The 27,669-nt window shown below is 51.8% G+C and overlaps 1 protein-coding gene across 1 annotated transcript; it reads right to left on the minus strand.

Moving 5' to 3' along the window:
* SLCO2A1 (solute carrier organic anion transporter family member 2A1) lies at window positions 1–27,271 on the minus strand. The gene is made up of 14 exons (XM_068692024.1): window positions 26,998–27,271; window positions 16,484–16,621; window positions 14,656–14,818; window positions 11,553–11,768; window positions 8,972–9,070; window positions 7,220–7,353; window positions 6,352–6,433; window positions 5,481–5,645; window positions 4,935–5,124; window positions 2,543–2,702; window positions 1,721–1,890; window positions 1,123–1,187; window positions 856–976; window positions 1–745 (listed from the first exon to the last, which is right to left on the minus strand). The coding sequence occupies exons 1-14, from the start codon at window positions 27,085–27,087 to the stop codon at window positions 625–627; spliced, it is 1,914 nt and encodes a 637-aa protein (XP_068548125.1). The 5' UTR covers window positions 27,088–27,271; the 3' UTR covers window positions 1–624.
* Window positions 27,272–27,669: the final 398 nt, after the last annotated feature.

Raw genomic sequence — 27,669 nt, forward strand, 5'->3', positions numbered from 1 at the left:
TGCAGTTGGAAAAGTGACCTTTATTAAAAAAACAAACCAAACAAAACACAACACAATAACCAAACCCACCCCAAAATGTTCTGTAGTAGACCGCAACTGATGGCTTTTCACAATGCCTGTGCGCGTCCACGCTGACCTGTGCAAGAGGGGTGGGCAGGGGCAGACAGGGAAGCCCCCAGGACTTGGCAACCGTTCACCCTGCTCCTGTCCTTGCCAGGGGGAATCCCCTGGCTGGAAAAGTCACAGTGGAGCAGGGCCAGGACCACTGCTGGCATCTCTGGGTATACAGGATAGGGCTGCGCTCCAGTCCCATCTACCTCCTGCTCCCTGGGGAGCCTGAAGCGATGGGTGAGACTTGGATCAAGAGCCTGGGAGGAGCTGTTTCATGATGTGTCCCAGGTGGGCAGCCAAAATGGGACTGGCGAGGACCAGCCCTTGCCGGGAGCACAGAGATGCCATTGCCACGGGCTGGTCACCGGCTGCTGTGTGTGTCGCGAGAGGAGTTCAGAGCTGCTATCGTGAAGTTGCTCCCTTACAAAACAACAAAAAAATACCACCAAAACTCCCCAAAAGACAAGGTAGTTGTGGTGAGGATGGGAGGTGCAGAGTCAGTCCTTGGGCAGGCTACACCAGTCCCGCTGCCTTCTCCTGTACATTGTACTCCTTGCTCCTCTTCACTTTCCAGCCGATGAGGGCGAGGAGCACAGTGCCCACCACTTTGTACCCCACCTGCAGCCCCAGGTATCTGTTAAGAGAAGAGGATGGACATGTCCTATCTGGAGGTGGCCCCCCAGCTGTGCCAGCTTGAGGGACCGTCCCATGGCAGCCTCAGGTACTGGGGCTGGGGACAGGTACCTGTTGCGGAGGAAGTCGTTGTTGTAGTAGGCGCAGAAGCGGCGCTGAGAGCACTGTTTCTGCCAGTAGATGCAGGAGGAGTCGATGAGGGCACCAAACATGGCTGGAGCCGGCAGCCAAGCTTTGGAGAGGAGGGGACCGAGTCAGGCTGCCTGCTTGTGTGCTTTACTCACTGTCCCCGAGGAGATTCAACACCTCCTGGGGCTCCAGCAAGCCTCTGAGCACCTTGCTGCCCTCCCTCAGCCTCATTAGGAGATGGACACTCACCTAGCAGCCTCATTAGCAAGAACTGAACGCCGATGGCAAATGACTTCTCCTCCTGGTTCACCACCCTGCAGGGGAGAAGCCACAGGAGGTCAGAGCTGGTGGCAGTGGTGGCTCAGCTCTCCTGGTTTCACTGCCAGGTTTAGCTGTGAAGCCAGTTCCTCCTCAGTTCCTCCATCTGGGGAGGGGAAGCAGAGGCACCCTGGAGTGGTGGGATGAGCTTGCACCAGGGAGGAGGGGTTGGGTTGAAAAGTCAAGAAGGTGATAAAACACAATGTTTTGTTTTTAAGGAATGCTCTGCTTGGTTCTCCCAGTACATCAAACTCAAGGAACAGCCTTGCTGAAATAGTAAACACTGATTTTTAGGAAATTGCCCTGATTTCCAAGGGTGGTGGAGGAGAGTGGGGGGGTCTCTCTGCAGTAGCACTCAAAGCACTAAAACAAGGGGGATCCTACTTCTTGCAGACCCTCATGGGCAAGTTTCTGATGAGCACAGAAACCTGCAAAACTTGGTCAGTTGGTGAGAAAGCACCCTTCTCCTTCTCAGACCTTTACACAGCTCAAACGTATTACTCTGCAGGCCCCCCTGTCCATTGCTCACCGTAAAACCATCATGTAGAGGGGGTTGTGGGACAGGCAGGCTACCAGGGCGGCGAAGGAGATGAGGAAGATGGCAGGAAGGAGCATGTGGGAGCAACTGAGGGGACAGGAGCCGGTCTTGGCGGAGGAAAACCCATTCCCGGCAGAGATCTGGGAACAGTTCCTGTAGGTCTGTTGGAAACATTTTAAGAAAAACAACAAAAACACATAAAACTCCCAAAGTCAAGCAATGCACCAGGCCGCGTCACTTTGCATAAGAGCGGTGAGAGCACCAGCTTTGATTTTAAGGCATGGCCACAGCATCCTGCTGAGCGTCCCAGCCTCCTGCAAGGGGACGTGCCACCATTTCCCATTTGTCCCAGCAGACTGCCAGGGCTTTCCAGCCATTCCCTAAACAGGGCTCAATGGGAAAGCTGGCACAACTGAGCACTGAGGAATGCTCGGCGTGAGCATCAGATGCCTGAAGGCACTGGAGTTCTTGCTCTACTTAGAGGTGTTTTATGGGCGACTTGTTCAGAATGTTAAATTGTTGGGAAAATGGCATGCTCATGCTCTCCAGCCAGCCCTTTACCAGCCAAAGGGAACTTGGTCTCCTCCATCACACCTTTTCAGGAGTCCAGCCCTCCAGGTAGACACAGATCTCCCTCCAAACAGCTCTACCACATTACTACGTCCAAGTTCCTACAGCATTGCAGCAGCCTCTGCTGTGACCAGCAAGCAAAGTGCACTCCACCTTGCCAAAACCAAAACCTGGAAACACTCTGGATCTTGGCATGGACACAATGGCTTGGCTTGGGGGCCATGCTCCCATCCCACTACTCACCACCTGTTTGGGAGCAGAGGAATTAGTGCTGCTGTTGGTGCAGCCAGCGAAGCAGGGTGAGATGTACTCCACGTTGTTTTCTCCGCACACCGGGTGAAAGATGTGCTCGGAGCAGTGGCACCCACTCGGCGCCTTAACCTGTGGCTGGGAACTCGATGTTCTGCCAAAGAGGAGAAAATAAATAAAAATAAATAAAATGAAGAAATAGGACAGGAGGAAAAACAAAACAAAACAAAACAAAACAAAACAAGAAAGTATCTTCTCAGACCTCTTACTAGCGTTAGCTAGTTTCCCTGTTCCTATGTGCGCTGGGATGCTGCCAGCAGCAGGCTGGCCTTGTGCCAGATCCTGATCCCCTGCAGGTACCTCTGCAGTGTACAGCGAACTTAGCAGTCCATAATTATGTTATGTCTGCAAACAAGTGCTCACACACTTTCTCTCTCTCTCTCTCTCTCTCTCTCTCTTTTTTTTTTTTCCCAGCTGAAAACTAATCAGCAAATGCCTGGAGAAATGTTTTCTGGGCTTCATCCAAAACCACGCAAACAGATGTGCAAGGAGCCTCAGCTGGAAACGCCATCCAGACAGCAACTGGAAGCAGGCTCACTTCCAAACAAACCTGATGACAGTGTGAAAGGCAAGAGGACAAACTGAATTATCTGTTCTGTCTTGCCTCCCTGCCCAAGGGGTTTCATCTGCTGGAGCAGCGCGGTCTGCCTGACCCTTCCTTGGGGATGGTGGGCATAGATACCTAACTCCCAGCGAGCTGGAGCTCAAGGGGAGAGGGGGCTTCATGCCTAAGCATTGCTGCTGTTGCAAGGGGGGGAGTTTCTGCCGTAATATGAGGCCACAGCTACAAGCAGTCAGAGCAGCCTGCATGCTGAACTGGACTCTTGCAGGTGTTGCAGAAGGAGAAGCGGGGGGGATGTCAAAGCTGGGACTATGAGAAGTGGAGAACCCAGCTGTTGTCAGGAAGTGAGCCTCTAGCAAAGTCCCTGATGAGAAGGACGGGTCTGCTTGGATGTGACGACCAAGGAGACAACCCCCTCGGGTGTGTTAGGCAACAGTTTTGTGTTCCTAGCTCCTTTCCAGTCAGCACAAGGCAGCTGCTGCAAGAGGGAGCACGGACAACTCCATCACAGGCTTTCCCAAGCAGCCCCGTGCCACTCGTGGACTGACTCTCCCTGTGTAGATACCAGCATCTCTGCAATCTCAGGAGCTGCTAGAGGTGGAAGGATCCACCTCAAGCTCCCCAAACCCTACAGCCTCATCTCTCCCATCCCATGTGGTACACAGGACTGCAGAAAAAGCAAGGGTTGAGCTAGGTCTGTGAGCTAAGGACCCTGGCTGTAAATGTGAGATAAATCCCTGCCTTATTCCTGCCTCCTCTTTTCCTGCAAGCCCCTCCGCCGGCTCCCCATTCCACCTGCAAACCCCATAAGCACTGGTGTGTCCCAGCGGGGCTGATGCTGGCAGCAAGAGGTGAGTGCTGTGAGGCTAAGGTGCCTTCCAAAATTTAGCACATGTAGCACCTGATTCTGAACTGAGGGTCCAAAGCCTTGCTCTCTCACAAGAAGCTGGCATGCCAGTGCCTTGGTGGGTTTTCATATGCTCCTGAATTAACTGTATATGCCAGTGTACTGTTAATTAGCAGTATGCATGCTGTTATACAGGTATTAACAGCACACACCTCAGCACAAAATAGAAACTTGCAGTTCATGTGTGAGTTTGTTTGCAGAACACTGTTGTTGTTTTTTTTGTTTGTTTGTTTTTCGTTTTTTTGTTTGTTTGTTTGTTTTTGTTTTTTTCTTCACTGTGGTTATTTGAGTGGTTTTTAAGTGCGCAAGGGTTGAAGTGCAGGAACTACCTTGTCCCTCACCTCTCCACCATACTGTGAGGCAGGAGGCTTATCACTGGCAAAGGGAAACATGTCTGAAAGCCCCTTGCTGATATGCTGGCAGTGCATTGGGAAACGGCCTGTGTACAATGTACTTGACAGCAAGCCCGGGCTGGAATCTAAATGTTGTTTCAGTAAGTAAAAAGATGTGGTGACAGCCAGAAGTTTCCACCCAGCCAAGCAGAAAGGTGATGTCTAGCTGGAACGGAGCGTGCTCCTTGTGGACATGGTCACTGACACTCCTAATTTCCCCCTAGAAATACAGGGTTAGAATGAAAAAATATACCCTGTTTGTTTGGTACAGAACACTCAGGAATAAATGCCTCCTTTCTGTGCTGTATAGTGCTTAGATCTGCTCCAGGCAGCAGGATCCAGGAGGAGGTGATGTTTACCACCTTTTGGCCTCCATCTACATGTACACCCTCCCCCCCCACCCAGATAATCAGGTCAAGAGCTGGAGAAGGGAGGAATACAGAGCTGGAAACAACCCTGCGATACCTGGAGGGGTAGATGCCATCGATGTGCACCGTGGAGCAGCCCATGAAGAAAATGGGCAGGCAGATGAGGATGGAGAAAACGAGCACCACCACAGAGAACCGGGGGATGGCTCGGAGGGAGAAGGCAAAGCGTTTCATGACGATTCCTCCTAAGAGCATCCCGAGTGCTGCTGCTGGCAGGTTCACAGCTCCTGCAGAGGAATAAAGGCATCAGCCAGGGGTCCTGCCTGCCAAGCTCCTCTCTGCTGGCAAGGGGTGGAAGTGGTGGCTCTGAGGAGCTCATGGTGGTTGGCAGAATCCACAGACTCCACTGTTATCCAGGACAGACTCAATCCCAGGGCTGTTGACACCTATGAGACACTGCATCCTCAGGAGTATGAAGATGCAAGATCAAACTTCGGTGTGAAATTGCTTGCTTTTTGCTAGCTTCTTTCAGCATCAGAGTGATCCAGACCTGCTTCAACTGTGTAGCAGGGCTGCACATTTCCAACGAGAGCAGTTCTGACCCTCGGGAGCAAGTGAATGAAAGTATCCAGCCCCTGCTCACCTATGAGAAAGTTGGCATATGAGGAGGTGGCGCCGTACTGCTTCTCGAGGAACTTGTTGAGGAAGGTGGCGAGACCCGCGATGACCGAGGAGAAGCTGCACTGAGCAAGCACGAGGAGGATGAAGAGGGGGTTGAGGAGCAGCTTGAGGAAGACCTTTGGGAATCCTGCAGGGAAACAGCAAGAAAAATGTATTTTAGCAATGTGGTACTGATATCAGCAATTCATACTGCCAAATATCCCACCTTCAGACTATTCCCAGTGGGCTAAACAGGGGATGTGTAAGGACATGAGAAAATTGAAGGGGAGACACCAATTTGGCCAGGCAACTTGCAGGACCACAGCCAGACTGCCCTGAGATGGGAGGATGAGGGCCAGCTCTGCCTATGGCCCTTCCTGCCATGCTTTCCAAACCCACAAGCCCCTGAGCACTTAGCAGCCCCAGTGCATTTATTTTTCTGAAGCAGGAGCCGTATCCCTGGGTGGTGCAAGCAGACGAAAGAGCAGGGATTGTGTCCCCCTGCCCAGCCAGGACAGCCCTGGCTGCCATCCATCAAAGCTCAGGGAAACAGAGAAGAGGGAGCTGACAGTCGCAGAACATGACTGCAGTGGCTAGGGAGGGAGAGAAGGGGTGAATTCAGCTGTAAAGAAGTTGTTATGGACCTAAGAAAAGTCATTAAATGGTCCCTCAGTGCTGGTGACTTTTAGCAAGGAGGAGGCAGTGTCCAACCCCCAGTAGTCCTTAGGGAAGGACTCTGCAACCCTGGAGGTGCCTGAGCTGGCATCTCCACCCAGCGCAGAGGAGATAAGCGTGAAAATGCGATGTGGTGGACTCTGCCCATTCACCCTCGCCTCTAAGTGCCAACACTTTACTTTTTATAAATTCCAGCAGGGAGGTTTCTTCGAGCCCCCTCTTCTCCATCTTCCTCAGCATGCCAGCCTCCGAGTTGGGGTCCTGGGAGGGGAGAGAAGAGCATCCTGCCTTGAGAGAGGAGCACAGGTGCCTGGTGAGTGCTGTCCCAGTGTGCAGTGAGGCCAGGGAGCAGCAGAGTCCATCACAGACGCCTTTGACCCACTGCTGAGACCAATAGTTTTCCTGCCCATTGCAGCAAAGGAGTGAGTTACCTCCAAAAATCACTGCAGCCCTTGAGTAGAGCAGCAAGACAAACGCTTGGGGATATTTAAGAGCATGGAAAGCTTTGAAGCCTGATGAAAGGGAAGATATCACTTCTTAAATTCTGCAAAAAGTCTGGAAATGGAAGTTGGAGACAGGCCAGTTCTAGTCTGATGGGTCCTCAGACTGTAATCTTGAAATATTTGGGGTTTCATTTTGACCTTTAAAGAACTGATGATTACACAAGTTCAAAAAAAAAAAAAAAAATAAAAAAAAAATAAAAAAACGCCAAACACTATTTTTTGAGGCTTAACTAGTGGGGCTTGGCTTTGAAAACACTGAAGTGGAATGTTTCGATAGCTTTCTGCCTTTTTTATTTGTTTTAATGGGAAACTTTTCTCTGCCACAATTTTTTTCAAAGAAAAAAGCCCATGTTTCAAACAGTGAGAGTGACCTCGCAGAATGTGTTGCAGTGGGGTGTTGAGATCTGGCCATTGCCAGCAGGCAGGGGGAGAAGCAGGTCAGACAATCCAGGAGGGCCAAGTCACCGAGAACAGGGCCCTACCAAGGTGGGCTGCATGCAGGAACCCTGAGAAGACATCGCCCAGACCCAGGGTGGGGTCTTACCTCTCCTTTCAGCATGTACCGAGGGAAAAAGAAGTAGGGAATGGATGTAAGCACCAAGCAGCCGGAGGAGATCAGCAGCCCCAGCCACCAGGCCCCGATCCACCGCTGGTCTTTCGGTGTCAAGGCCACCGTTGCTGCAAGACACAAAGACTGATCATCAGAGCTCTGCCTCTGCGTGCCCAATGGCGAAAGAGGCAAATACCCATGCCCATGCAAATATGGATCGGTGGAGCACAAAGACATGTGGGTGCACCCCAAGGGTCTCCCTGCTGGTGTGGCAAATGGAGGGAGGTGAGAGCTTGCGCCAGCTCTCGTAGCAAGATGAGCCCTGGGTGCGGGTCCCTCCACTCCATGGTCGACTGTGGTTGACTTCCTTCTCTTCCCCCAGCCAGAAGCCAACCTCACCGGCCCCCACCTAAACAACGCGGAGCCTTCCCAGTGCCCACAGGATGCGCGTAGTCAGCATCGAAGCACACTGATGGCACAGGTTCAGGCATTCCAGCCAGCTGGTGATTATGGGGCCCTGGCTCCATCCTCCTCTGCCCGGGTACACGGTTGGGTTTAGAGCACGTTATCTGCTGGGGCTGCCCAGGCGAGACGGGGACCGGGAAAGGGCATAGCTGCTTTCCTGGAATCATCTCCTCTCCCATTGTTCCAGGCTTGGTAACTCTCTACATGCAGAGCCCTGTGCTGGCAGAGGAGCATTTTTAATGATACTGGTTTCCGAGTGGACAAAACTCCGGGTGCTCACACCCTTTGTCCGGAAAAAGGAGGAGACAAACACCGTTCCATCCCCGTTGCGGACATCATCCTGCTGGGCCAGCACTGCTGGCAGGAGGGCGAAGGATTGCTTGGCTTGGCGTGGCGAGCACATCTCCCCATCGTCAGCACATCGCAGGTGGGAGAGGAACAACCGTCAGGAATAGTGCCGGGTGTGGCACGAAGGGTCCAACGCCCCACCGAAACAATCACCCTGCTTCCCCAAACGGCACCGATCCGCTCCGGGACTGGACGTCATCACGGAGCGACTGGGCACGGGATGCTAAATCCGTCTGCCGCCGCAGGGAGCAAGCCAAGGCTTTTTGCCGTTTCCTGCTTCAGGCTCATTTATTATTCTTATCAGGCACCAGACAAAAATGTCAGGCAGGCTCTGATCTCTCAGAGGAACACAGGAAAAGCCACATTAATGGTGGAGCTGGGGAGAATTCTTTAGTGATTAAGTTACCAGGAATAACAAGCACACGTCGCAGATAAAGAAAATAAACCCTCCGGTGGCGCTGACCTGGTCCCATCTCTGTGGATGTTGGTGACGGGCGGTGGGGAGGAGGCTGAGCAGATTCGAGCCTTCCCATGCACACGCAGGGCAGTGGCTGCCCCATGCTTGTCTTCTCCCTCACTGGCTGCCTCAGATGTTCCTGCTCCTTCACAGCATTGTGCCGGGGCAGTGCGGCTCTTCCTCAGCATGGGAGCGGTGGGAGGCAATGACCATCGCGGTGAGATGGACATTGAGATGCCCTCACTGAAGGGCACTGCTCCAGTGGTGACCTCAGGTCCAGCTGTAGCCTTTCTCATGGGGAGATGGAGCAGAGAAGTGCACTTCGGGGGGTCTATTCGAGGTCAGGGCTTTGCAGGAAAGCAGGTTTTGTGGGTCACCAGAGCAAGGCATGCGCTCCTGCCACCGGTTCTCTCACAGCAGACTTCTGATTCACAGAGGGCTTTTAGGAAAACCACCCCTACTTGGTAAATACTCACCTATGTCAACTCTTCCAATATCCACGAAGAGCCGCAGCACCACAGACCCCAACAGGTATCCAAAAGCAGGGCCGAACACCGCAATGGCAAAGAGGATGGCTGAAAAAAGGAGCAGAGAGTGAGGAGGTAACAGTAGCTGCACTGCAAATAAGGCTCTGTCCTCCTGTGAAATATCCATAAAAAGTTCATAAAATGTCCGCTGAGCTTCACAGGTGATGGAGACCTTCATCTTCCACAGAAGGGCCAGGAAGCAAAGCCATCATCTCAGCCTTTTAGAAATGAGCAAAAATGTTTGGTCAAAACATCAGGGGAGGTAAAATATGTTGATTCAGGAAGAGCAGAAAGAGCAGAAAATCACCCTTGGTTCTGCTGAACTATTTCTGCTCAAAAAACAGATAAGTTAAACCCATCCCAAAAGGTCAAAATATTTCCTTTTAAAGTCTTCAGAATGAAAGTATTCAGTTTTTCTTCCTGGAATAAATTCCTTGATTCAAAAGGAGACGATTTGCCTGAGACACGGTGACCATTTCTGTGCATTTTGCTGGTCTGGGGCTTATGAGCATGTTGGGTATGAAAGCACCTAGAAAGCACCTAGTCCCATTGCTGTGCCTCAGGCTGTGCTCCTAGTTTTAACTTTATTTATTTTTATTTTTTTTTTTCCCCAAATAGGCAACGCAGCTCATTTTTTCCTATAGCATAAACCCAGTTGTTTAAGGGTAGGATCTTTAGAGAAGAATTTAACCTCACACATAATTAACGTTCCCCCCTTTCATGGGAAGACACTGGGACCTAAAACATAAAAAACATAAAAAAAACAAATATTTATATTGTTCTGAGGCAACCTAGATGCACAGTAGCCATACCCCTCATCATGGATGTTCCTATGGGCCTAAACTGACCACCTATGCAGTCAAGACCAAGCCAGCCCCGTTCTCCAAGACAGGGATGCATTGTGCTGCAGTACGCTAGGAACCAAGTCTCTTGTCTTCATCCACGGGAAGAGATGGCAGCCAGGACTTCAGAGGAGTCCCAGCGTTGTGTGACTGCTAACTTGAGCCCCGTGTGAGCTCAGTGTGCCAGATCTTTCGTGGAAATGTCACCTGGCAGGTGCTGAGCAGACAAAAAAGGGTTTTGTGGTCCTCAGCAAGGACACACCACCTACAAATGGGAACTCTGACTGTCCTTTCTTACTACCAAGGCTTTTTCTGAGACACTTAGCAAGAAAAAGGGACAAAGAAAAAAACTCATTTTGCCAGTACAAATTTCTATATTTGAGTCGCAAGAAGCAACTAATGCCTGCATGGGAAACTTGCTCCAGAGCTCGTACGTGGTGCGGCAGCCCTATCCAGCAGGAGCCTGAAGCAAAGCATGCCTGGGTGGGTCTGGAGACCCTGCCAAGCCCTTGAGCACTTGTCTGAAGCCAGTCCTTGGGAGTCTATTCCCAAAGGCTTTTCCTTCTCCTTAAGTGCTTACCTTATTTTGGAACATCCGCTTTTGATTCCTAAATCACTCTGACACCTTTGGCTGCTTTAAGGACATTGTTCATCACCGGGAGGAATCAAGTTTTTAAATAAACTTGTGAACTAAGCTCAAATCTCACGTAGACACACCAGCCCCAGCTGGGCTCTGGCATTCACAGGGAAAAAAAATGCAGTTTAACATGGAAGCCAGCACCTATCTCTTTGTGATCAGAAGCCCTCCTGAGCTGGGGAGCCTGCACTGGACAGGGACTCGTGGCCAATTCCATAGCAAAAATGTCAACATTGCTGCAAAACCTGTGTTAATTTGCTCCTGCAGGCTGTCATACCTCTGGTTAAAGCACGATCTTCACCTTGCCCCGATTCTTCGGCTTCCTCACGCTCACACCATAAATATAACCATAAAGGGAGTAACTGACTAACAAGGGGAGAGGCAGCCCAGCACCTTCATGGAGACTGAGCTCATCAGAGTCCCACTGGGTGCTCAGCCTCTGCCCCGGAGGCCACAGGTGCTCCAGATGAGCACCTCTCCAGCTCAGCTCTAGGGCCTTAAGGAAACCTGGAGGATTGTGTCCTGTTCTGGGCTCTCCAGTACAAGAGGGACATGGAACTACTGGCGTGAGTTTAGAGGAGGGCTACAAAGATGGTTAGAGGACTGGAGCTCCTGTCATGTGAGAACAGGCTGGGAGAAATGGGCCTGTTTAGCCTGGAAAAGAGAAGACTGAGGGGAGGCCTCCCCAGTGTATAAAAATATCTGAGGGAGGGTGTAGAGAGGATGGAACCATTTATTTTCTGTTGCGCCCAGTGACAGGACAAGAGGCAACAGGCACAAACTGAAGTGCAGGAGGTTCCAGCTCAATATAAGGGGGCACTTTGCTGTGAGGGTGACAGTGGACGGGAACAGGTTGCCCAGAGAGGTTGTGGAGTCTCCTTCTCTGGAGATATTCAAAACCCGCCTGGATGCCATCCTGCACAATGTGCTCTAGGTGATCCTGCTTTGCAGGGGGGTTGGACCAGGTGATCTCCAGAGGTCCCTTCCAACCCCACTGATTCTGTGATTCTGTGAAGCAGAGTGATGTAAGAGCAATGCCCCTTCCACTTACCAACATACAGCGGGGAATTGTTTGCTTCTGCAAAATCATCGACGTAGGATATCCCAAAGGGCTGGATGGGAACCGTCCCGATTCCAGCCAACAGCTGGGCAACGACCATCATTGCCCACACACTGCTGGCCTCCTTCTGGGGATCCTGGGTGGCATTTGGGCACACAAACTTGTTCTCTGCATAGCAGAGCTCAGCCTGGACCTTGGTCTTGTTACCTGGAATGGAAAGGGATGAACATTACAAAGCTGGGCATGCATCCTGCCTTCTCCAACCCCTGCATCACCACAGCTGCAGGGGGACAGGGTGAAGGAACCCGCTCAGGCTGACCCTAAATCCCTAATTCCTCTTCTGCACAGCTGTTTTTGCCCTTGCTCGGGTACTGTGTGGCCTGACAGGAGGAGACACGTTGTTGTCTGTTGGGGTTTGGATGGATCAACCCCTTTAGTTAGCACTTATCTCTCCCTTCCCCATCCTTTGGGGCACTCAGCTCAGGGAAGCAAAGAGACCAGCTGTGATTTTTATCAGACTCGAGGGCAGGCTGATAAGAAAAGAAGGAAGCAAAGTCATTTCTCTTGTCTGCTGCAACTGTGGAGGAGAAAGGTCGGCCCTGCAGCCCAGCTCCAGTGAGTCACAGTCAAGCTGTCAGCGGAGGATAAAAAGCTCTTCATCAAAGCCACAGCAATGCTGGGCTCAGCCAAGTGACAAAAGCCCTTGGACCGACAGTGTTGGAGTCGGTGGGAAAGTATAAATATTCACTGATGGAAAAACCTGTTTTGCATGCAAACTGACGGTGTTGTAGAGCAAACAGAGTAATCCCTGCTCTTCTCATGTTAGCTCTTCCCATTCGGGTTTATTATTGTTTGTAATTGTTTCAACATTTCTATCACATCTTTCTCATTAATATAATAACTCTGGATTTTCTACACTTCTGAGCAAGCAGAAACAAAAGGGAAACAAATATTTGCCAGGTGATTAGGGGTTTTCACTGGCATAGTGCGGTGGCACATTCCTAATAGTAGGTCACCACAAAAATCCTGGTGTGAGTTCATTCAAAGCCGCGCTGTCAGAAGGGTCTGTGCTGCCAGACAGAAGGAGCCTCTTCAGCTAATAAAGATTTTACTGCAGCAGCAGCGAGAGCTGCAGAAGTTTAATGAGGACAAACCTAATCCAGGACTGGTTTGTCAGTGTTGATGGTCTTTGCTCCCTCATGGGACCAGGAGCAATGCGCCGTGGGGTGGCACCCCAAGCAGGACACCTTGCCCACCCAACCTCCGTTGTTCCCAGTGCTCAGGAGCAGCCTACGTCTGTTCAAAGCCAGACCCTGACAACTTCATGGGGGTCTCCACCCTCCTCAAGGCACCGGGAGCAGCCTCCCTGATTGCAGGCAAGAACCAGGATGCACACACATCAGCACTGCTCTTTCAAGCCTTTGTGTCAGCCAGATAAATTCCTCTGCCCTCGAAGCACGTGAAGGCTGACCACATGCCGTAGCTATTATTGTCTGGAGCAGATAAGCCCGATGTGACTGAGACTTCTGGTACAAACCCAGCTCAGCTTTCAGGAAACCTCAAGGCACTGCAGAACCTCTGGGCATCCCCAGGAAATGCACTATTGCCCCTCAGAAACCAGAAGGGAAGCAATTTTTCTGCAGTCACAGGGGACATAAACAGAAGACCCATCATCGCCCGCATCCCAGGGCTCCTGCCCCTGTCTGCTGCCCCACCTCTGCTCATCACCACTTTCACACTCTCTCCCTGGCTCTTTGGGCAGTCATTAGTGATGATGCCGTCACCACCAGCAAGCCCTGCAGCTTCAGAGCTGTGGTTGGACCTCTTCTGATGCTACAGAGAGCAAACCTGTTTCCAGCACGCTCAGGAGCAGGCTGGGAGGACACCAGCACCCATGCAGAAACCAGGGATGTGACACACTTAGAGATCTGGAAAGAGGAGGGTGAGCATAGCCAGGAGAGAAGTATGGTAAAAACACCGTATTAAACAAGGTAAATAATTAGTATTCCAGTCTAACTATTTTATAGTGTCCACACTGATAAAGATACACTTCTCTTACTCAATGCAGAGGCTCCTTACAAATGTTCCTGGGGGTGGCATGTCCATGACGCCTGTCTGGGGGCTCTCCTTGAGAGGGAGCGGGCCTTGGCAGCCTGTGGACAGCCCACAGACTCAGGCAGGGAGATGCCTCCCTCTGGAGGCCTTCAGGAGCATCTTTGGAGAATTTGGGTACTTCACAATGACCAAAACACTCATAACCTGGAACTGTGGCTCAAACAACATGTTCAGAAGAGGCAGAAGGGATCCCACATGTAATTATCACATTCAGAAGGAGTTGAAAAACTATACTGAAGTTGGGCGTAAAATAGTAAAACTCTGCCTTAAGCCTTTCCCTCCAAACACTGTGTTTAAGTTCTGTGTGGGGTGGATACCACGCTTTTGGAGGAGGCACGGGAAACCCAGCCCAGAGCCACTGGAGATGGATTTGTGATGGGGCAGGCTCCCAGAAAGGCAAGACTCAGCAACCACAGAGCCTTGCGGAGGCTGAGGTGAAGGTAAAAGATGAAGTGGGTGATAGAGGTGGGCACCTTCACTTGCATTAAAGGTTGCCTCTTCACTGATTGCCTTTTTTTGGCTCTTGCAGGTAAGAAGGGCAGGTTCGAAATGTAGTCACCACCCAGCATGATGCAACAGATTGCTACATCCAGTGTTTGTGCTTCGTATTTTGGTCTTGCGAGGTTGTGGGCCCTCAGACAACTCAGCACTTCAGATGTCCTACACATCTATCAGACTTGTTGGGAAGAAACAAGGAGCAGAGGAGCAGGGCCTCTGAGCGGGTCGCATGAAACCTGGCAGAGCACAGCACTGGAGTGCCCTGGAGGAGGAGGAGGCATTGTACATCTCTACTCCAAGACCCAGGAGCAATGTTGGCCCTTGGTTGATGCCTGTACTCTGTGTGCTTCTGTAAGGAGAGGCCTCCCCAGCTCACCCTCTCTGCTGCACTACACAGTTGGCCACAGCTGAAGCTGGGGAAGCTCCTCAGCTTTGTTTTCTCCTGATATCCCCCTCCCCATGGAAGGGCACGGGCACTTACCGGTGCTAATGGTGGTGTATTCGTAGGGATCCGAGAGGAAATGGGGAAGGGTCACCAGGAACGCTCCCAGCGCCAGCAGCAGCCCCCCAGCTCCGATCACCCGCGGGCGGTGAACTCGGCTGCCAAAATAGCTGACAAAGATGATGAGGACCACATTGCCAATCTGGAAAGAGCACAGTGAGATGAGGAGGTGGTTAGAAGATCCCACAGAGAAGGTCAAGCCCTGCTCTGTACCTGGCCCCCCCATGACCATGTCCAGGTGGGTGGAGAGCTCACATAATTGCTTACCAGTTGTGGTAATTGTGACCCCCACGAGAGTAGGAATGGGGCAACCCTCAGCTTCACCCTGCGTATTCATAACAATTCACTGCTGTCTTCTTATCAAAAGCCAGCAGGACAACTCCTTGTCTCTGGTAGCCTGTGTGTATCCCTTGCAATCACAGACTGCTTCACAACCTGCCCGTGATCTGGCCTGGGCGTTGTTCAGCACCCACATGTGCTTCCCACCCCATAAGATGTGGCATAAACTAATGATTCCCCCAAATCCAAGAAAGAAACAAAGTGCATTGCCTTCATTTCCATGATTCTCAGAGGACACAAGCCAAGCCACAAAGTACAGCTCATTGCAAATGTTTGTGACACTGGGCATTCGCAACTGCAGACATTATCTACAGTCCCATCCTCCTTGATCAGCTAAAAGATAAGAAAACACGCAGTCTATTCTGTATATGAACTGCAGCATTCAGATAAGAAGATGAACACCAAAAAAATTGCCATTACATGGCTTTTTGTCAACTTGGGACAAGCTAAACATTTTAACCCTGGTGAATGTCTAAATATCCTTTTTACGCATGTTTACATAGGCTCCCTTGTTTGTCTCTGTGGTTTTTGTTCTTGGAATTGCTGCAGACTAAATGAGAAAGGATAATAGTCCAAGGCATGCAGGGTTTTTGTTTTGATATTACATCTCCAGGCATAAAGTCAAATAAGTTTAAGTAACTTGGATAAGGAGCACAAGGGTTACTGATGCATCATTGCGGTGAGGGGTGGGATACTCTGCAGGGCATAATTGCACCAACCAAGTCTCTCCCAGCAGGTCTTTTCCTAGCTAGCCTTGAAGAGCTACCAGACGGGATACAACTCATGACACTAGGAACCAGAAAACCTTTTCCAGAGGAGTAAGTGGTTAGTGCCTGGGAGAAACTCCTCCATTCAGGCATTTGTGTCCACACATACCAGTGCCCTTCTAGAGCCTTGCCAAAACAGCTCAGGTGTCACTTTGTCCTGAGCTGGGCTCTCCCCCTGCCCTCAGATGATACCCGGTATGTCTCCATGCCTTGACAGAGCAGACAGGTGGCAATTTTGCACAGCAGAAGGTGTATATTCTTATGGCATATACCTCAAAGGGTTGTGTATCCCCCTGTGCATCCAGAACTGCCTAAAGATCTTGTCATGGAGTGACTACTCATCAAATGTCAGGTTTAAATCAGGGCTCTCGCCACCCTGAAGCTTCATAAGAAGCTCAGAAGCACCTTGGCCACAGTTCAGACTGAGGCCAGCTCAGCAACAGCATGATGCCAGTGAAAGACAGTCCTTTGCCACAGGGCTGTCAGGAGCTGGGAGCCCTGGAGAAACGGGGTGGCTCTTGGAGAGAGCAGAAGCAAAGCAAGAAGAGGTGTTCAGGTACACAGCAACAGCTGTTTCATCCAGCACGTGTAGGCACAGCCAAGGAAACACTGGATGTTAACAACCCCAAGGCCCTATCCTGGGAAGTTCCCCTGTTCTGGACACGCTGTGAGGCCCCTGCACAAGCACCTAATCCAGTTACCTCATGCAAGCTGGAGATGAAACCTGAAGAGAGACTGGAGAGCCCAAAGCGCTTCTCGATGGTGGTGAGGCTGCTCTTGAAGTTGGCACTGTAGAGGAGCTGGGAGAGCTGCAGAAGGCCATGGCACAACACAAATACCTGCGGGCAAAAAAAGAGTATCCCAGTCAGTACCCATTGGCTGCCCAGCTGATGCAGTGAGCACGTCCCACCCGAGGGATTTCAGAGTCACACACACATGGACCCAAGCTAGCTGGCACAGCTGCACCTCCAGCACACAACGAATCCATATACCTAACTCATTAGCTTTGCCAAATGAGTAACCGGGTGTTCAGAAGAGAGGGCGAGGAGCCCTCTTTTTCTTTCCTCTGCTCCATTGCTGCCAATATTCATGATTACTGGCACCACAGCAGCCCTTGGCAGAGGAAGGATGCGATGCCCGAGCTGTGTGATGGTGAGCCCAGGAGGAAGACCTGCCTGCGAAACGGAGCCGCACTGCTTTCACCTACCTGAGCCCCAGCCTCTCCCATCCACCCTCGGATCCACTCAGCTGCAAAGCAAATCGGCAGAGCCTGCTCCAAAGGGTGTTGGCAGGAAAATGGTGGTGCAAGACTTTGAAAACCCCGCAGGGAGAAGGTGAAATATGCACCACGTCTTCTCACTGCTGGAAGCCCTCTGCAGTGTTCTAAAAACAGCACCTTTCCCTCGAGGTGGTCTCTCAGTCAGGCCAGAAACCAAGCCAGATGGACACAGAGCATCCCAAGAGCAGAAGAGGGAATACGCGGATTTATGGGGCAGGAGCACGGTGCAACGAGCCGGGGTGGCCGCAGAGAGGAAAGCGTTCTCGGCCGGGGATGCAAGAGGCAGCTCACAAGTGTCTTTTGATCTATATTTAGTTGGAACAGTTTTCTTTTATTTTTCTTGGAATGGAATGTGTCTGCATGGTGCCAAAAGTATTTTAAAATCATTTTTGAAAAAAAGGGAAAAGGTCTTTTTAGTTAAATTCACAGGAAATCAAATATTTGCTGAACACCGGAAGTGTGTCCCACAAAGATAATGTCGGGAAGCCCAAGATGATGGATGGGGGGATCAAAGGTACTGCAGTGCTGACAAATTCCTTATGTCCTTGGCTAGGGGACCGGCATTACTCCTTATTACTATTTATTTGAAATGGCGGTAGCAGCCAGGAGCCCGGATTCATCACATGAAGTCCGGCACAGAAAAAAAAATAAAAATTAAATTGTCCACTTTTCCGTGTCCTTACAGCAAGGATGTGGCTTCTTGGGAAGCTTCTGCAAGGTGGGATGGCACCAGGCAGAAGACAGAGCTGGGCATCCAAAAGCATAAGAATCAGGAGAGAACCTGAAGGCAGAGATGAAGGGGAAGGAGAAAACATTGTAAATAACCTGGAGACCACACAAAAGTAGATATGATGAATGCAAAAAGAGGGACAAGGGGTCATAAGAACGAGGCCAAGCTCTCCATCAACATCTTGGCAGGGTGTCAGTAGACACAAGGATGCACCACATGCATGGCTGGCACTGCAGCAGCTGCGCAGGGGAGGACAAGGTCCCCATCTGGGACTCTGCCATGACAAAAAGTCGCAAAGTGGCAACGTGGGGCACGACGTGGGAAATGCTGCCAGGCAGGTGACAAAATGGAAGTGAAACAGCTGAGAGCAAGCAAGCTCTTGAAGCTAAGCAAACACTAAATCTGCCAGCTGTCCAACCCTGCACCCAAAAACACCTCTGAGCACATGGTCCTGCTGGTGACAGCTGAATCTGTCACCTTCCCTTTCCCAAATCCTGGGCTCATGCGTAATCGATGAACGCAGCTCGGCTGGCCTGAAGCAGAGAGGTGACTCCTCCAAGGAAGAGAAGCTGAGAGGGGATCATGTTGCCAGAGAACATTAATTTTTGTTCCTGCGGCTCTGGCCAGACCTTACTGAAGTCATTCGGATGAGGAAGCATTAGGGAAACAGAGGAGGACCGGGACCGCCTAAGACGCAGAGCAGCTGGAGGCAGTGATCTCCCAGCGCAAGGCGTTAGCTGCAGAAACAGAGCTGTTTACCAGCAGGGCGGAAAGAGGGTGGATCACCACGGCTGAATTTAGTGCAGCAAATGTCAGCCTGATCCCAGAGCAGATGGAAGGAAGAGAAGTGTCGGGGAGAGAGATGTGCTTGGGCTTGCAGATGGACCTCAAGAAATGCTGGGCTTGGCAGGAGAAGACAAAGGTAGAGGACCATGCGGAAGCCACGCTGACGGAGCTTCACAAGAGGATGGGGGCAGGAGATGGGGCAGGCTGTAGTCAGAGGGGGAAGGCAGGAAGAGGCAGAGGGATGGGGAGAGCCAAGAGGACAGGAGGGGAAGGGTAGATGAAGGTTTTTTTTGATGTTTGTGAAGAAGCTGGTGTTGGACTGCCACCCAAAACAGCCAGAGCAAAAGAAAACAGCCACAGCTCCAGGACTCATGCGGCTGGAGCTTGCCTCTTCCAGAGGCACTTTGGCTGTCCGGTGGTGAGAGACTAAGACCTTCCCTGCGCTCAGCAGGCTCAGTGCCAACTAAAATGTAGACCGCCCAAACCTTGAGGAATCTGAGCACAAATAGCTGTGATAAGGGAGCTTCCTCAGCTGGTGGCAGCGCTCTCCAAAAGGAGCCCATGCACCTCCTGGCCTTGGTACTAGCCAAGATGCTCTGGCAGGGAACAGCAAACCTCTGGTGCTGGTGGAGATGCAGAGAACTGCTCTGAGTCCGTCCCCATCCATCTCCCCGCATGTTGCTGCTCAGCAGCACGGTCACAGCTGCTTCCCCCAGCAGCGACCTGGTCCCACCCCGGCCCCATGCACCCACCGAGCACCCCAGCAGGGGAGGGAGCCGCTGTCATCCGTCTTTCGTAACACTTCACAGGGAAGGATGTTTAAAGAGCCAAGCAAAGTCCTTTGAAGGGAGGTGAAGGCGTGGTGGGAGGTGAAGGAGCTGGGGACACTCCTAGGAAGACAGCAGTGACCCCGGAGCTCCCATCAGAGCCTGGTTGTGCTGGAGCCACGGGCAGGTCCCATTGCAGGCAGCCGGGGCGCAGGGCGGCGTGCATCCACCCACACCAGGACACGTGCACAGAGCCCCCTCTTCATCATCCTGACGTTTCCTTCAGAGCGCCGAGCGGTCCTGACTCCAGGCTGTTTATACAAGGCACTTGACTCCTTTCCAAGACACACTTTATTTAAAAGGGAAGAAAATGCCTCAGGGTGGAGGTCTGCCTTGCGGACACCCTGCTCCCTGCACCGGGACCAGCACCACCCAGGGCAAGGCTTTTCCATGAGGCAGACAAACCCACGCCATCACAAGGAGCAGAGGGGATGATCCCACCACAGTCTGGACCAAGGTTCAAAGCGGGGACATGCCAGCTCTGTGGGCGATCCCAAATCAGGGCTCTGGGAGGAGAGACTGGTTCAACCAGCCTCATGCTGAACCTGTTCCGATATCCAAAAAGCAGACAAGAAGGAGTTGGTCAGAGACAGGGGGTAAGGTGAGCCTGCCCTTTAGGTGAGCTTCTGGGGACAGGAGGAGGCTGGGGCTGCTGGGGCTGGATGCGTGCCCCAGGAGCAGCCAGTTTTGGGGCACTGCTGGTAGGCAGCCTGCACTTGCACTGTGCTGCACCATGCACCGGGTCTGCTAAGCCATGGGCTCTTATCTCGTGGCACTCTCTTTCCATTATTGTTTATGTAAGATAACGCACTGTTAACACTGTCACTGGCCCTAATGAACCGCTAACTTAGGTAAGTTGAGACTGGACTTCAAAAAAGCCTGTTATGAAAGATGGCTGTTTTGCAAGAGTTTTTTGGGGGGACATCACCAAGGCAGCCAGCAAAATGCTTGGCAAGAGGCTAAGCGAGAGAGAGAACAAAATGTGCTTGATAAGCCCAGCATGCATGTGCTGGACGCAGGTCAGAGTGAAGGCAAGGTCAGGAAATTCTGGCCGCTGGATATTTCAGAGGAGTGAAGTGCTTCTACAGCACCTCCAGGAAGGAGCCCAGCACTGCTCTGCAGGGACAAGGGTTCAGGAAGACGGTGGACTTGATGAACTTTTGACTTTATGGTTGGACTTGATAACCTTCAGGGTCTTTTCCAACCTAAATAATTCCATGATTCTAAGATGCTGCTACGTGCGGCATGGGCACTGCCCCTTCCTCTCCACTGCCTGGAGGACTGATTCAAGGGTTAATTCCTAGCTCTGCTTCCACAGCTTCATGCTTCGGCAGTGGCACCCATGCCCAAAGTCATCCCTCATCTCGTTCTTCAGTCTCTTCACCTGCCTGGAGACAGGGAAGGTGGACGTCCTATGGGACAGGTCACCCTGCGATGAGCATTGGGAACATGTGCCATGGTGGGGTCTGCACCCACAAAATGCTTGGGGAAAACCCAGCTGGAGAGAGGAAAAAGAACCAGCCGTGTCCAATGGGACCCACAAATGGGTCCCACTCTCTCCTCTTCAGCCATGCCCATGTCTGCAAGACAGGGATGTAACCACAACCCAGAGAAGAATGGGAACAAGCTGGAGAAATGCTGAAGAAGCAAAGGGTAAAATGGGAATGAAAGGAAGAGCTTTTCCTCCCAGAAGATGGAATAATTTGGGGAGAAACAAGACCATAGTGGGAGCAATGAATTTCAAAACAAAGCCAACTGAGCTGCTTTTTACTGCTCTTAAATTACCTAAGACTGAAGACCCACACTCATGGCCTCCCCACAGAGCCCTGGGGGCACCAGAAGCAGCCCCAGAGGTTCCAGCCTGTGCCACCTCCTCTTCCTGACTCTGCTCTCATGCACTCACACCACTGCTCATGTAAGTACCGAACAGCCACTAACGACATAGATGGAAAGAGCCAGAGCTTAATTTATTAGACGGCCACAACAGCTGCCTGGGGAGCTGTAAAAAGCAGCGGAGATCCTTGCAGAGGCCATCAAACTGCTCTCAGCTGATTGATGACACTGAGGTATGACGTGGCCAAGAGAAGTTGCTGCAGGGAGATGCACAATGAATCTGGCTAGAGTAAATATTTAGAAAGAACGAGGAGTAAGGACGCTCTGTTAGCTCTTTCTGCCTACGCAGTACTATCGGGCTTGTATGTGGGGCTCCTGAGAGCTGAACCAAAATCTTTGGACTTCATTGGAAAGTGTCCTACACTACTGAAAACCAACAGGCTGACTTTGGGGAATCTCAGGCCATGAATTTGCCCTCATTGTATTGAAATTCACCCTCTTCTCCCAGCTGAAGTGTTGGAGGAGCTCTAAAAGTCCCAACCCAAAGCAGGAGAACCCAACCTGCCCACCTCTTGGGAAGTGCCTTCAGGCTTCCTCCCCTTTACTCTCCCAAACTTACAAGAGGAAAAAAAAAAGGGAGAAGTGTGTGCATGCATGTGAGGCTTTAGGAAGTAATAAGAACATCCCCAAAATGATCAATACTCTGCTGTTTCTTTTAGAGCTTGTCTATGATCAACACTCGTAGCACTAAATGATTCTCCTGCAGTCGTGTGGCTGCGATCACTCATTCAAAAAGAAACACAGCTGGAAATGAAAACACATGGACACGTGCGGGGAAATACATCCCTCCTCAACGTCTCTTTCCTATATGCAGCTGTCTACATCTCTACCAGAAAGCACCAATGACAGATGGAAAAGTAATTAAAAAAAAAAAAAAGAAACATAAATTACAAAGCAACATTTCTACTAAGGGTAACAACTACCCTGCCGCAGAACACGTCTTAGCACAACACCTCACAGCCAGGAGCATGGTCCCATGGCAGAAGCTGGCTCCTAAAATTTTATTTCTCTTGCAAAATATAAACAAATAAAACCGGGATTGTCTAAAGCAGGCTGCTGCCCACTTTATTAGTTGCAATAATGACTGCCTACTGCCAAGTGACCTGAGGTTTACAACCACAAACTGTCAAGTGCAAAGCCAATGTTTGCTCTCGTTTCAGCGAACACGTGTGGGATCTGCAGGTCCCGATGCCCTTGCAGGTTCCCCGCAAGCCTGGCTTTGCTTGGCTGCTGTAGCGGGAGCGCTGCAGGCGAGGAGCACAGCCCTGCCTCCTGGTGCAGGTGCCCGCTGCAGGAGGGAAGGGGCTTTTTGGCTGGGGGTGTCGCTGAGAGCAGACCTTCAGATGTGAGGTGCGCGGGCTGCCTCTGCTCCTTCCTGATCTCCCGCTGAGAAAACCCTTCTGCTTGCACAACGCGGGGCAGGTCTGTAGGCAGATCTCTTCCCACAGCCACACCACGGGAGCAGGTCAGCCGTGTGGTTGGGCCTTTGCTTTCACTTCTCTTTGTGCTGCGTCAAGTCCGATCGCGATCTCCCCGAAGATAGCTTCAGATTCGCTCCGTCTTCCCCAGCCCACAAACGTATGCAAACACTCCTCTCACACACCCTCAGCCCCGGCCATGCCTCGCGCTCCCTATCAGTGACACTCCTCTCCCATTTTGCTTGCGATAATCTTATCTTTGCTGACCACTCCTTGATTGTGTTTGGGCACAGAACCACCTCGCCCCTCATAAAATTAGCTTGTTGCATGTCCCTAGACCTTGATCCCATTAACCTTTCCAACCTGAGTTACCCTCTGGCTCTTCCTCATCTTTTTCCTCATCCTGCTGCTGATGTTCTTCCAGGCAGTCCTTCCGTTTTATGATCTGATCCCAACAAAAACAGACATAAATATAGTCTTGGATCCATCGAAGCCCAGCCTTTTCTTTCTGACGCCAGCACCATCAGCCACAAATGTTGAAGACCCCAGCCACACCAGGTACTTCTCCCTCTGCCACCACACTTGCCCTTCATTCTGCTTGCTTCTTTGCCACAAAGATTTGCCCAAATCCCTCCTTGCACAGCAGTGCTGAAATACCCTCTGATCTTCCTGGTTCATCATAGCCCAAACCCACAACAACCACCTCCTCTCAATGCTTCCCTCTCCAAACCTAAAGCCATACTGTGGGCCAAATGCCAACAGCTTGATGCATCTTCCCTTCTTCCTCACATTTCAACAGCAACATACAGCAATTCCTAATCTCTTCCAACAGGATGAGAGCACGACCGTTATTTCTGCAGGCTTCTGAAATACACCCCTCTCAGCAAATTCCTTCAGTTCCTTTGAAGAAAAGGGCAAAACTTGCCCTGAGCTGCTGGGCCCTCAGGCCCCAAGGCTTCCAGTTCTGCAGAAGACACCCTGCCTCTCCAGAGAGGGCAGAGCACCTCGCTGCGGGCCATTGCACCCCTCCGGCCACATCACCTTCGTCCTGGGGTCCTTGGAAGCCTTGGCACCTCTGGGACCCCACAGTCCCCTCCTGGTCTTGCCATCCCCTCTCCTCCAGCCCCCGACACTGCCCACCTCCCTCCCCTTATCCAGCATGTTGATGCTGAGACTGCTCGAGCAGAGGCATGTTCAACGAGCTGTGTTTTTGTGGAGTGCCTTAAAGCAAAGTCCCACAGCCCTTTTCCCAAACAACCTGCCCCTCTGACCCTGCTGCTCCTTCTTCATCGCCACGTGCACCCAGCCCCTCGGTGCACACGCTGTTGAGGCAGCTCACTGCCTTGGGCTCCTTTATGGCACCCAATTTAAATCTGTTCCCAGGGCTTTTAAATCCCCCTCACAGCCTTCTTCCAGCTGACACGAGGGGCAATAACCCCCTGTTATCCTCCTGGCTCCCTTCCCACATTGGACGGTCTGTGGGATCGATGCCTCCTGCCTGCTTTCTCTGACCAAAACCACTGCAGCCCAGCTAAGTGCCAGGGCGTTTGTAAAGCTCTCCTTGTCACATCCCTGGGGATCTAATACAAGCAATTAGCTATCAATTAAAGTAGTGCAAAACCACAAAAGAGACAGCAAAGGGAAAGAAGCCAGAATGTTTGACAGGGGAATGAGGTGCTGCAAATAGGGAACCCCGCGGCAATAAACCTGCCGGTGGCTGTCCAGAAGGGCAAGGTGGGCATGGATGTGACAACGGGACAGCAGCTGGGGCTCTGGCCTGGGGTCATCCATGGCCATGCTCGGGTATCAGAAGGACCAGCCACCCATGTCTCCTCCACCTTTCCAGCCTGTTTCATTCCTCTAGGCCACGAGCCCCAGGGTGTTACATTGCCACCAGCTGCCACCAAAGGTTGGCCTCATCCTGCATTTGCCACTGCAACCCCTCGGGTCCCAGCACCTTCAGCACAACCCTGGATGCTCTGTGGGGCTTCAAAGTAAGCAGCTGCCCTCGCTCATCACCTCCCCTCTGCCACCATCAGGGGTTCACGGAGATGTCCGGGCTTCCTGGGGTGACAGGGGCTCAGCAGCAGCCTCCCAGCCCCTCTTTGGGACTTTTGCTTCCTCTCTTCAAGGTGACAAGTGGGCAGCTTCTGGAGGGCTTCAAGCTCCCCTCAGTGGGTGCTCAAAGCAAAGAGGAGATGAGCAGCATTAATCCAGCCAGGGGATATGGAGCAGACGGAACCCTGGCCCTGGGACCATCCTGCTCCTGACCTCCAAAAGCCTGCAGTAACCGAGCCAGCAACAACAAGGAGCCCAGAGCAACGGGAACATGGAGCAGCAAGATGTTTCACAGAAAATAAGCAAGTACATAAAAAATCATTTTTTATTTCCAGCCTCAGCCCCGCAGAAGGCACTTTGAAAACAACGTGGCACGTAAGCCCCTAGAATGAATGTGAGCTGCAGGACTAAGACTCGGAGCCCAGTACAACAGGAGGATTGGGGAGTATTGGAAACACCGCCCTGGCCAGAAGCTGCCCTCGCCTACAGGAGGGTGCCGGGGCTGGTTGATGCCACCCAGCAGCTGGCTCTGATGGGAGGCTGCCAGCAGCTCACGCGCAGCCAGGACACCAACCTTTACAAGGTGTTATCCGCAGCACCAAGGGCTCCTCATGCAAACGAGCCCCTTGCTGTATGCCTTGCCCTCCGAGGACCCACCCAGAGCAAAACAGCTTCCCAAACCTGGAAATTCAGTCACGACACTTTTATTTTCTGCCACTTTTCAGGGGGCTGAGAGTGCTGAGGGCTGCAGTCAGGCTGCTGCCTGCCTTGCTACCTCAAAGCAGGGTTTGTGTTTTTAACGTGTATATATATTTTTAAAGCAAAACTTGCAACATGGGAAGAGTGAACAGGTCAGGAAAGGGTGGGAGGTGGCATTGCCTGTCCCTTTATATACATTTGCTCCTAAAAGCAAGAACCTGTCACATGGGTGGCTGTCCCAGCTCCACCCCAGACAGTACACATCACCCATCCAATGTCGGCGAGGGTACTTTGATAGAGCCTCAACCATCCTTTAATATCCTGCATGGTGCCAGCGTGGGGCTGTATTAAAATGAGGTTTATTCCCCTCTATTTAGAAAAAAACAAAAAACAAAAAACAAAAAAATATATATATAACAACGCACCTCCTGCTTGCAGGGTCACCCTGCCCGTGACACCCCGGTGCCACCCACCACTGAGGGGTCCTGCACGCAGCCCCTGACCAACCATCCTTGGAGAAACAAATTTACGTTTGGTGGTGGCGGGTTGTGTTTGCTTGCTTGTTTTTTAATCCTTGTAATTTTACAGCCTTAAACAAAGCACTGAGTTTAGCAACGCTTTTACAGCTTCACCCACCTGAGCCACGGGCATTACCAGCACAGCCTGAAGGAGGCTGGGGCCACCTTTTTTCACCAGTCCCCTCTGCACCCCCCATACATGCAGCTCTCCATTATCCTGTTTATTACCTGGAGTGATCTCCAGCTCTTCCTCCTGCAGCTCACAGCCAGAACGGGCCATCAAGTCACCCGCTGAGACAGCAGCAGGGACCTTCGGGGATGTGGGACTGGATGGACTGGCTGCCAACGCACTCCTGGCGTGATCGCCCACGAACCCAAAGCATTGTCACTTGGCGACAAATAAAAAACAAACCCATCCTGGGCTATGACGCTTTGCACCCCAGCTTCCCAAAGCTGCACTTAGCTGGGAAGCGCGGACAAAGTCTTCCTCACAGCACTGCTGGCATGCTGCAAACCTCCACCCGTGTTTGATAACACCAGTGGGAAGCACACCCAGGCAAAGGGTCCCCCTCTGCCACAGCTGTTCTCCTGCTGTGCACCCCAAAATTGCTCCTGGCTGCCTCGAACACTGCAAGGCAAAGCAGGGAAGTCCCCCTCCCTGCTGGGGATGTGCCAGCCGGCCCTGCCGTTCACAAAACCACTCTTCTCCCCGCCAAAACTTTTCAAGCGAATCGGCGTTATTATAGGGCAGTGTTTTCCTTTCGCACCAGGATGTGGTTAATCATTCCCTAAGCGGCGGCACACCGTGTCCTGGATGCGACAGGCGAGCCCCACAGCCCACGGCATGCCAAGCCCCTGGTCCTCCGCGGCATTATTCGGGACCAAGGACGTGAGATTCATTATCTGCACCTTTGCAATCAGCCTCTGCTTTACCAGCAGCTTGCACCAGGGCTGCTCTTGGGGCCAGCCTCCTCCTCCCGCATCGCCGCTGGAGCACCGCTCCTTACCTTGATGTTGCAGAAGATACCGCGGGAGCAGGTGCTGGAGCTTTTGGGGACGTTGACCGGGGACTTGCTGGCTTCAGGGTGGACTCCCATGGTGTGCTGGCCTCCCTGGGCTCCCCGAGGAGCTGGGCTCTGTGTGCAGGCTCCCGAGACGGTGAGCGCTCGCCAGCGCCGTCCCGCTGTGTCCCGTCCCGCTCCGAAAACCCTGCGAGCCCGCGAGTGAGCCAGGCAGCGTGAGCGCAAAGTTTTTATAAGTCTGCTCTCGGGAGTGATGATGAAACCCTTTCTCCTCCCTCTTTTCCTTTGGGTGTAGAGGGAACTTTAAAGCTGCAGGAAGCCAACGTGAGCGTGCAGCAAGCTGCTGGGCGCCCACCGGATCTGGACTTTTTGGGGATGAGGACTGTGGTGAGAAATCCCTCCCTTTGGCAAGGAGTCACAGAGGAAAAAACAAACAACACGCACACACACAAAAAAGCTCCCAAACTCCTCCTGCTTCTCTCTTGTGGAAAAAACTGCATTTGTGTGGTTCCTGGGTGCTGTTTTAAGTAATACCTCTCTGGGGCTTTGTTTATGCAAAGCACTGATTTATTATCATGAGGGAGAAAAAGTGTCAGAGGGAGAAGGGCTGGGGGAAGCCAGCTTCTAGCACTCTGTCAAAATTATCTTCCTTCCTCA

The sequence above is a fragment of the Anas acuta genome, chromosome 9 (assembly GCF_963932015.1).
Source record: "Anas acuta chromosome 9, bAnaAcu1.1, whole genome shotgun sequence".
Taxonomy (NCBI): Eukaryota; Metazoa; Chordata; class Aves; order Anseriformes; family Anatidae; genus Anas; species Anas acuta.

Bases quoted from the DNA above. Each gene is read 5' to 3' on its own strand.
- SLCO2A1 (XM_068692024.1), bottom strand. From the start codon at position 27,087: ATGGGAGTCCACCCTGAAGCCAGCAAGTCCCCGGTCAACGTCCCCAAA. The intron at 1,891-2,542 runs GTGAGTAGTGGG...TGTTTCCAACAG, and splicing joins CCTCTGCTCCCAAACAGGTG to ACCTACAGGAACTGTTCCCA. The intron at 746-855 runs GTACCTGTCCCC...TTCTCTTAACAG, and splicing joins AACGACTTCCTCCGCAACAG to ATACCTGGGGCTGCAGGTGG.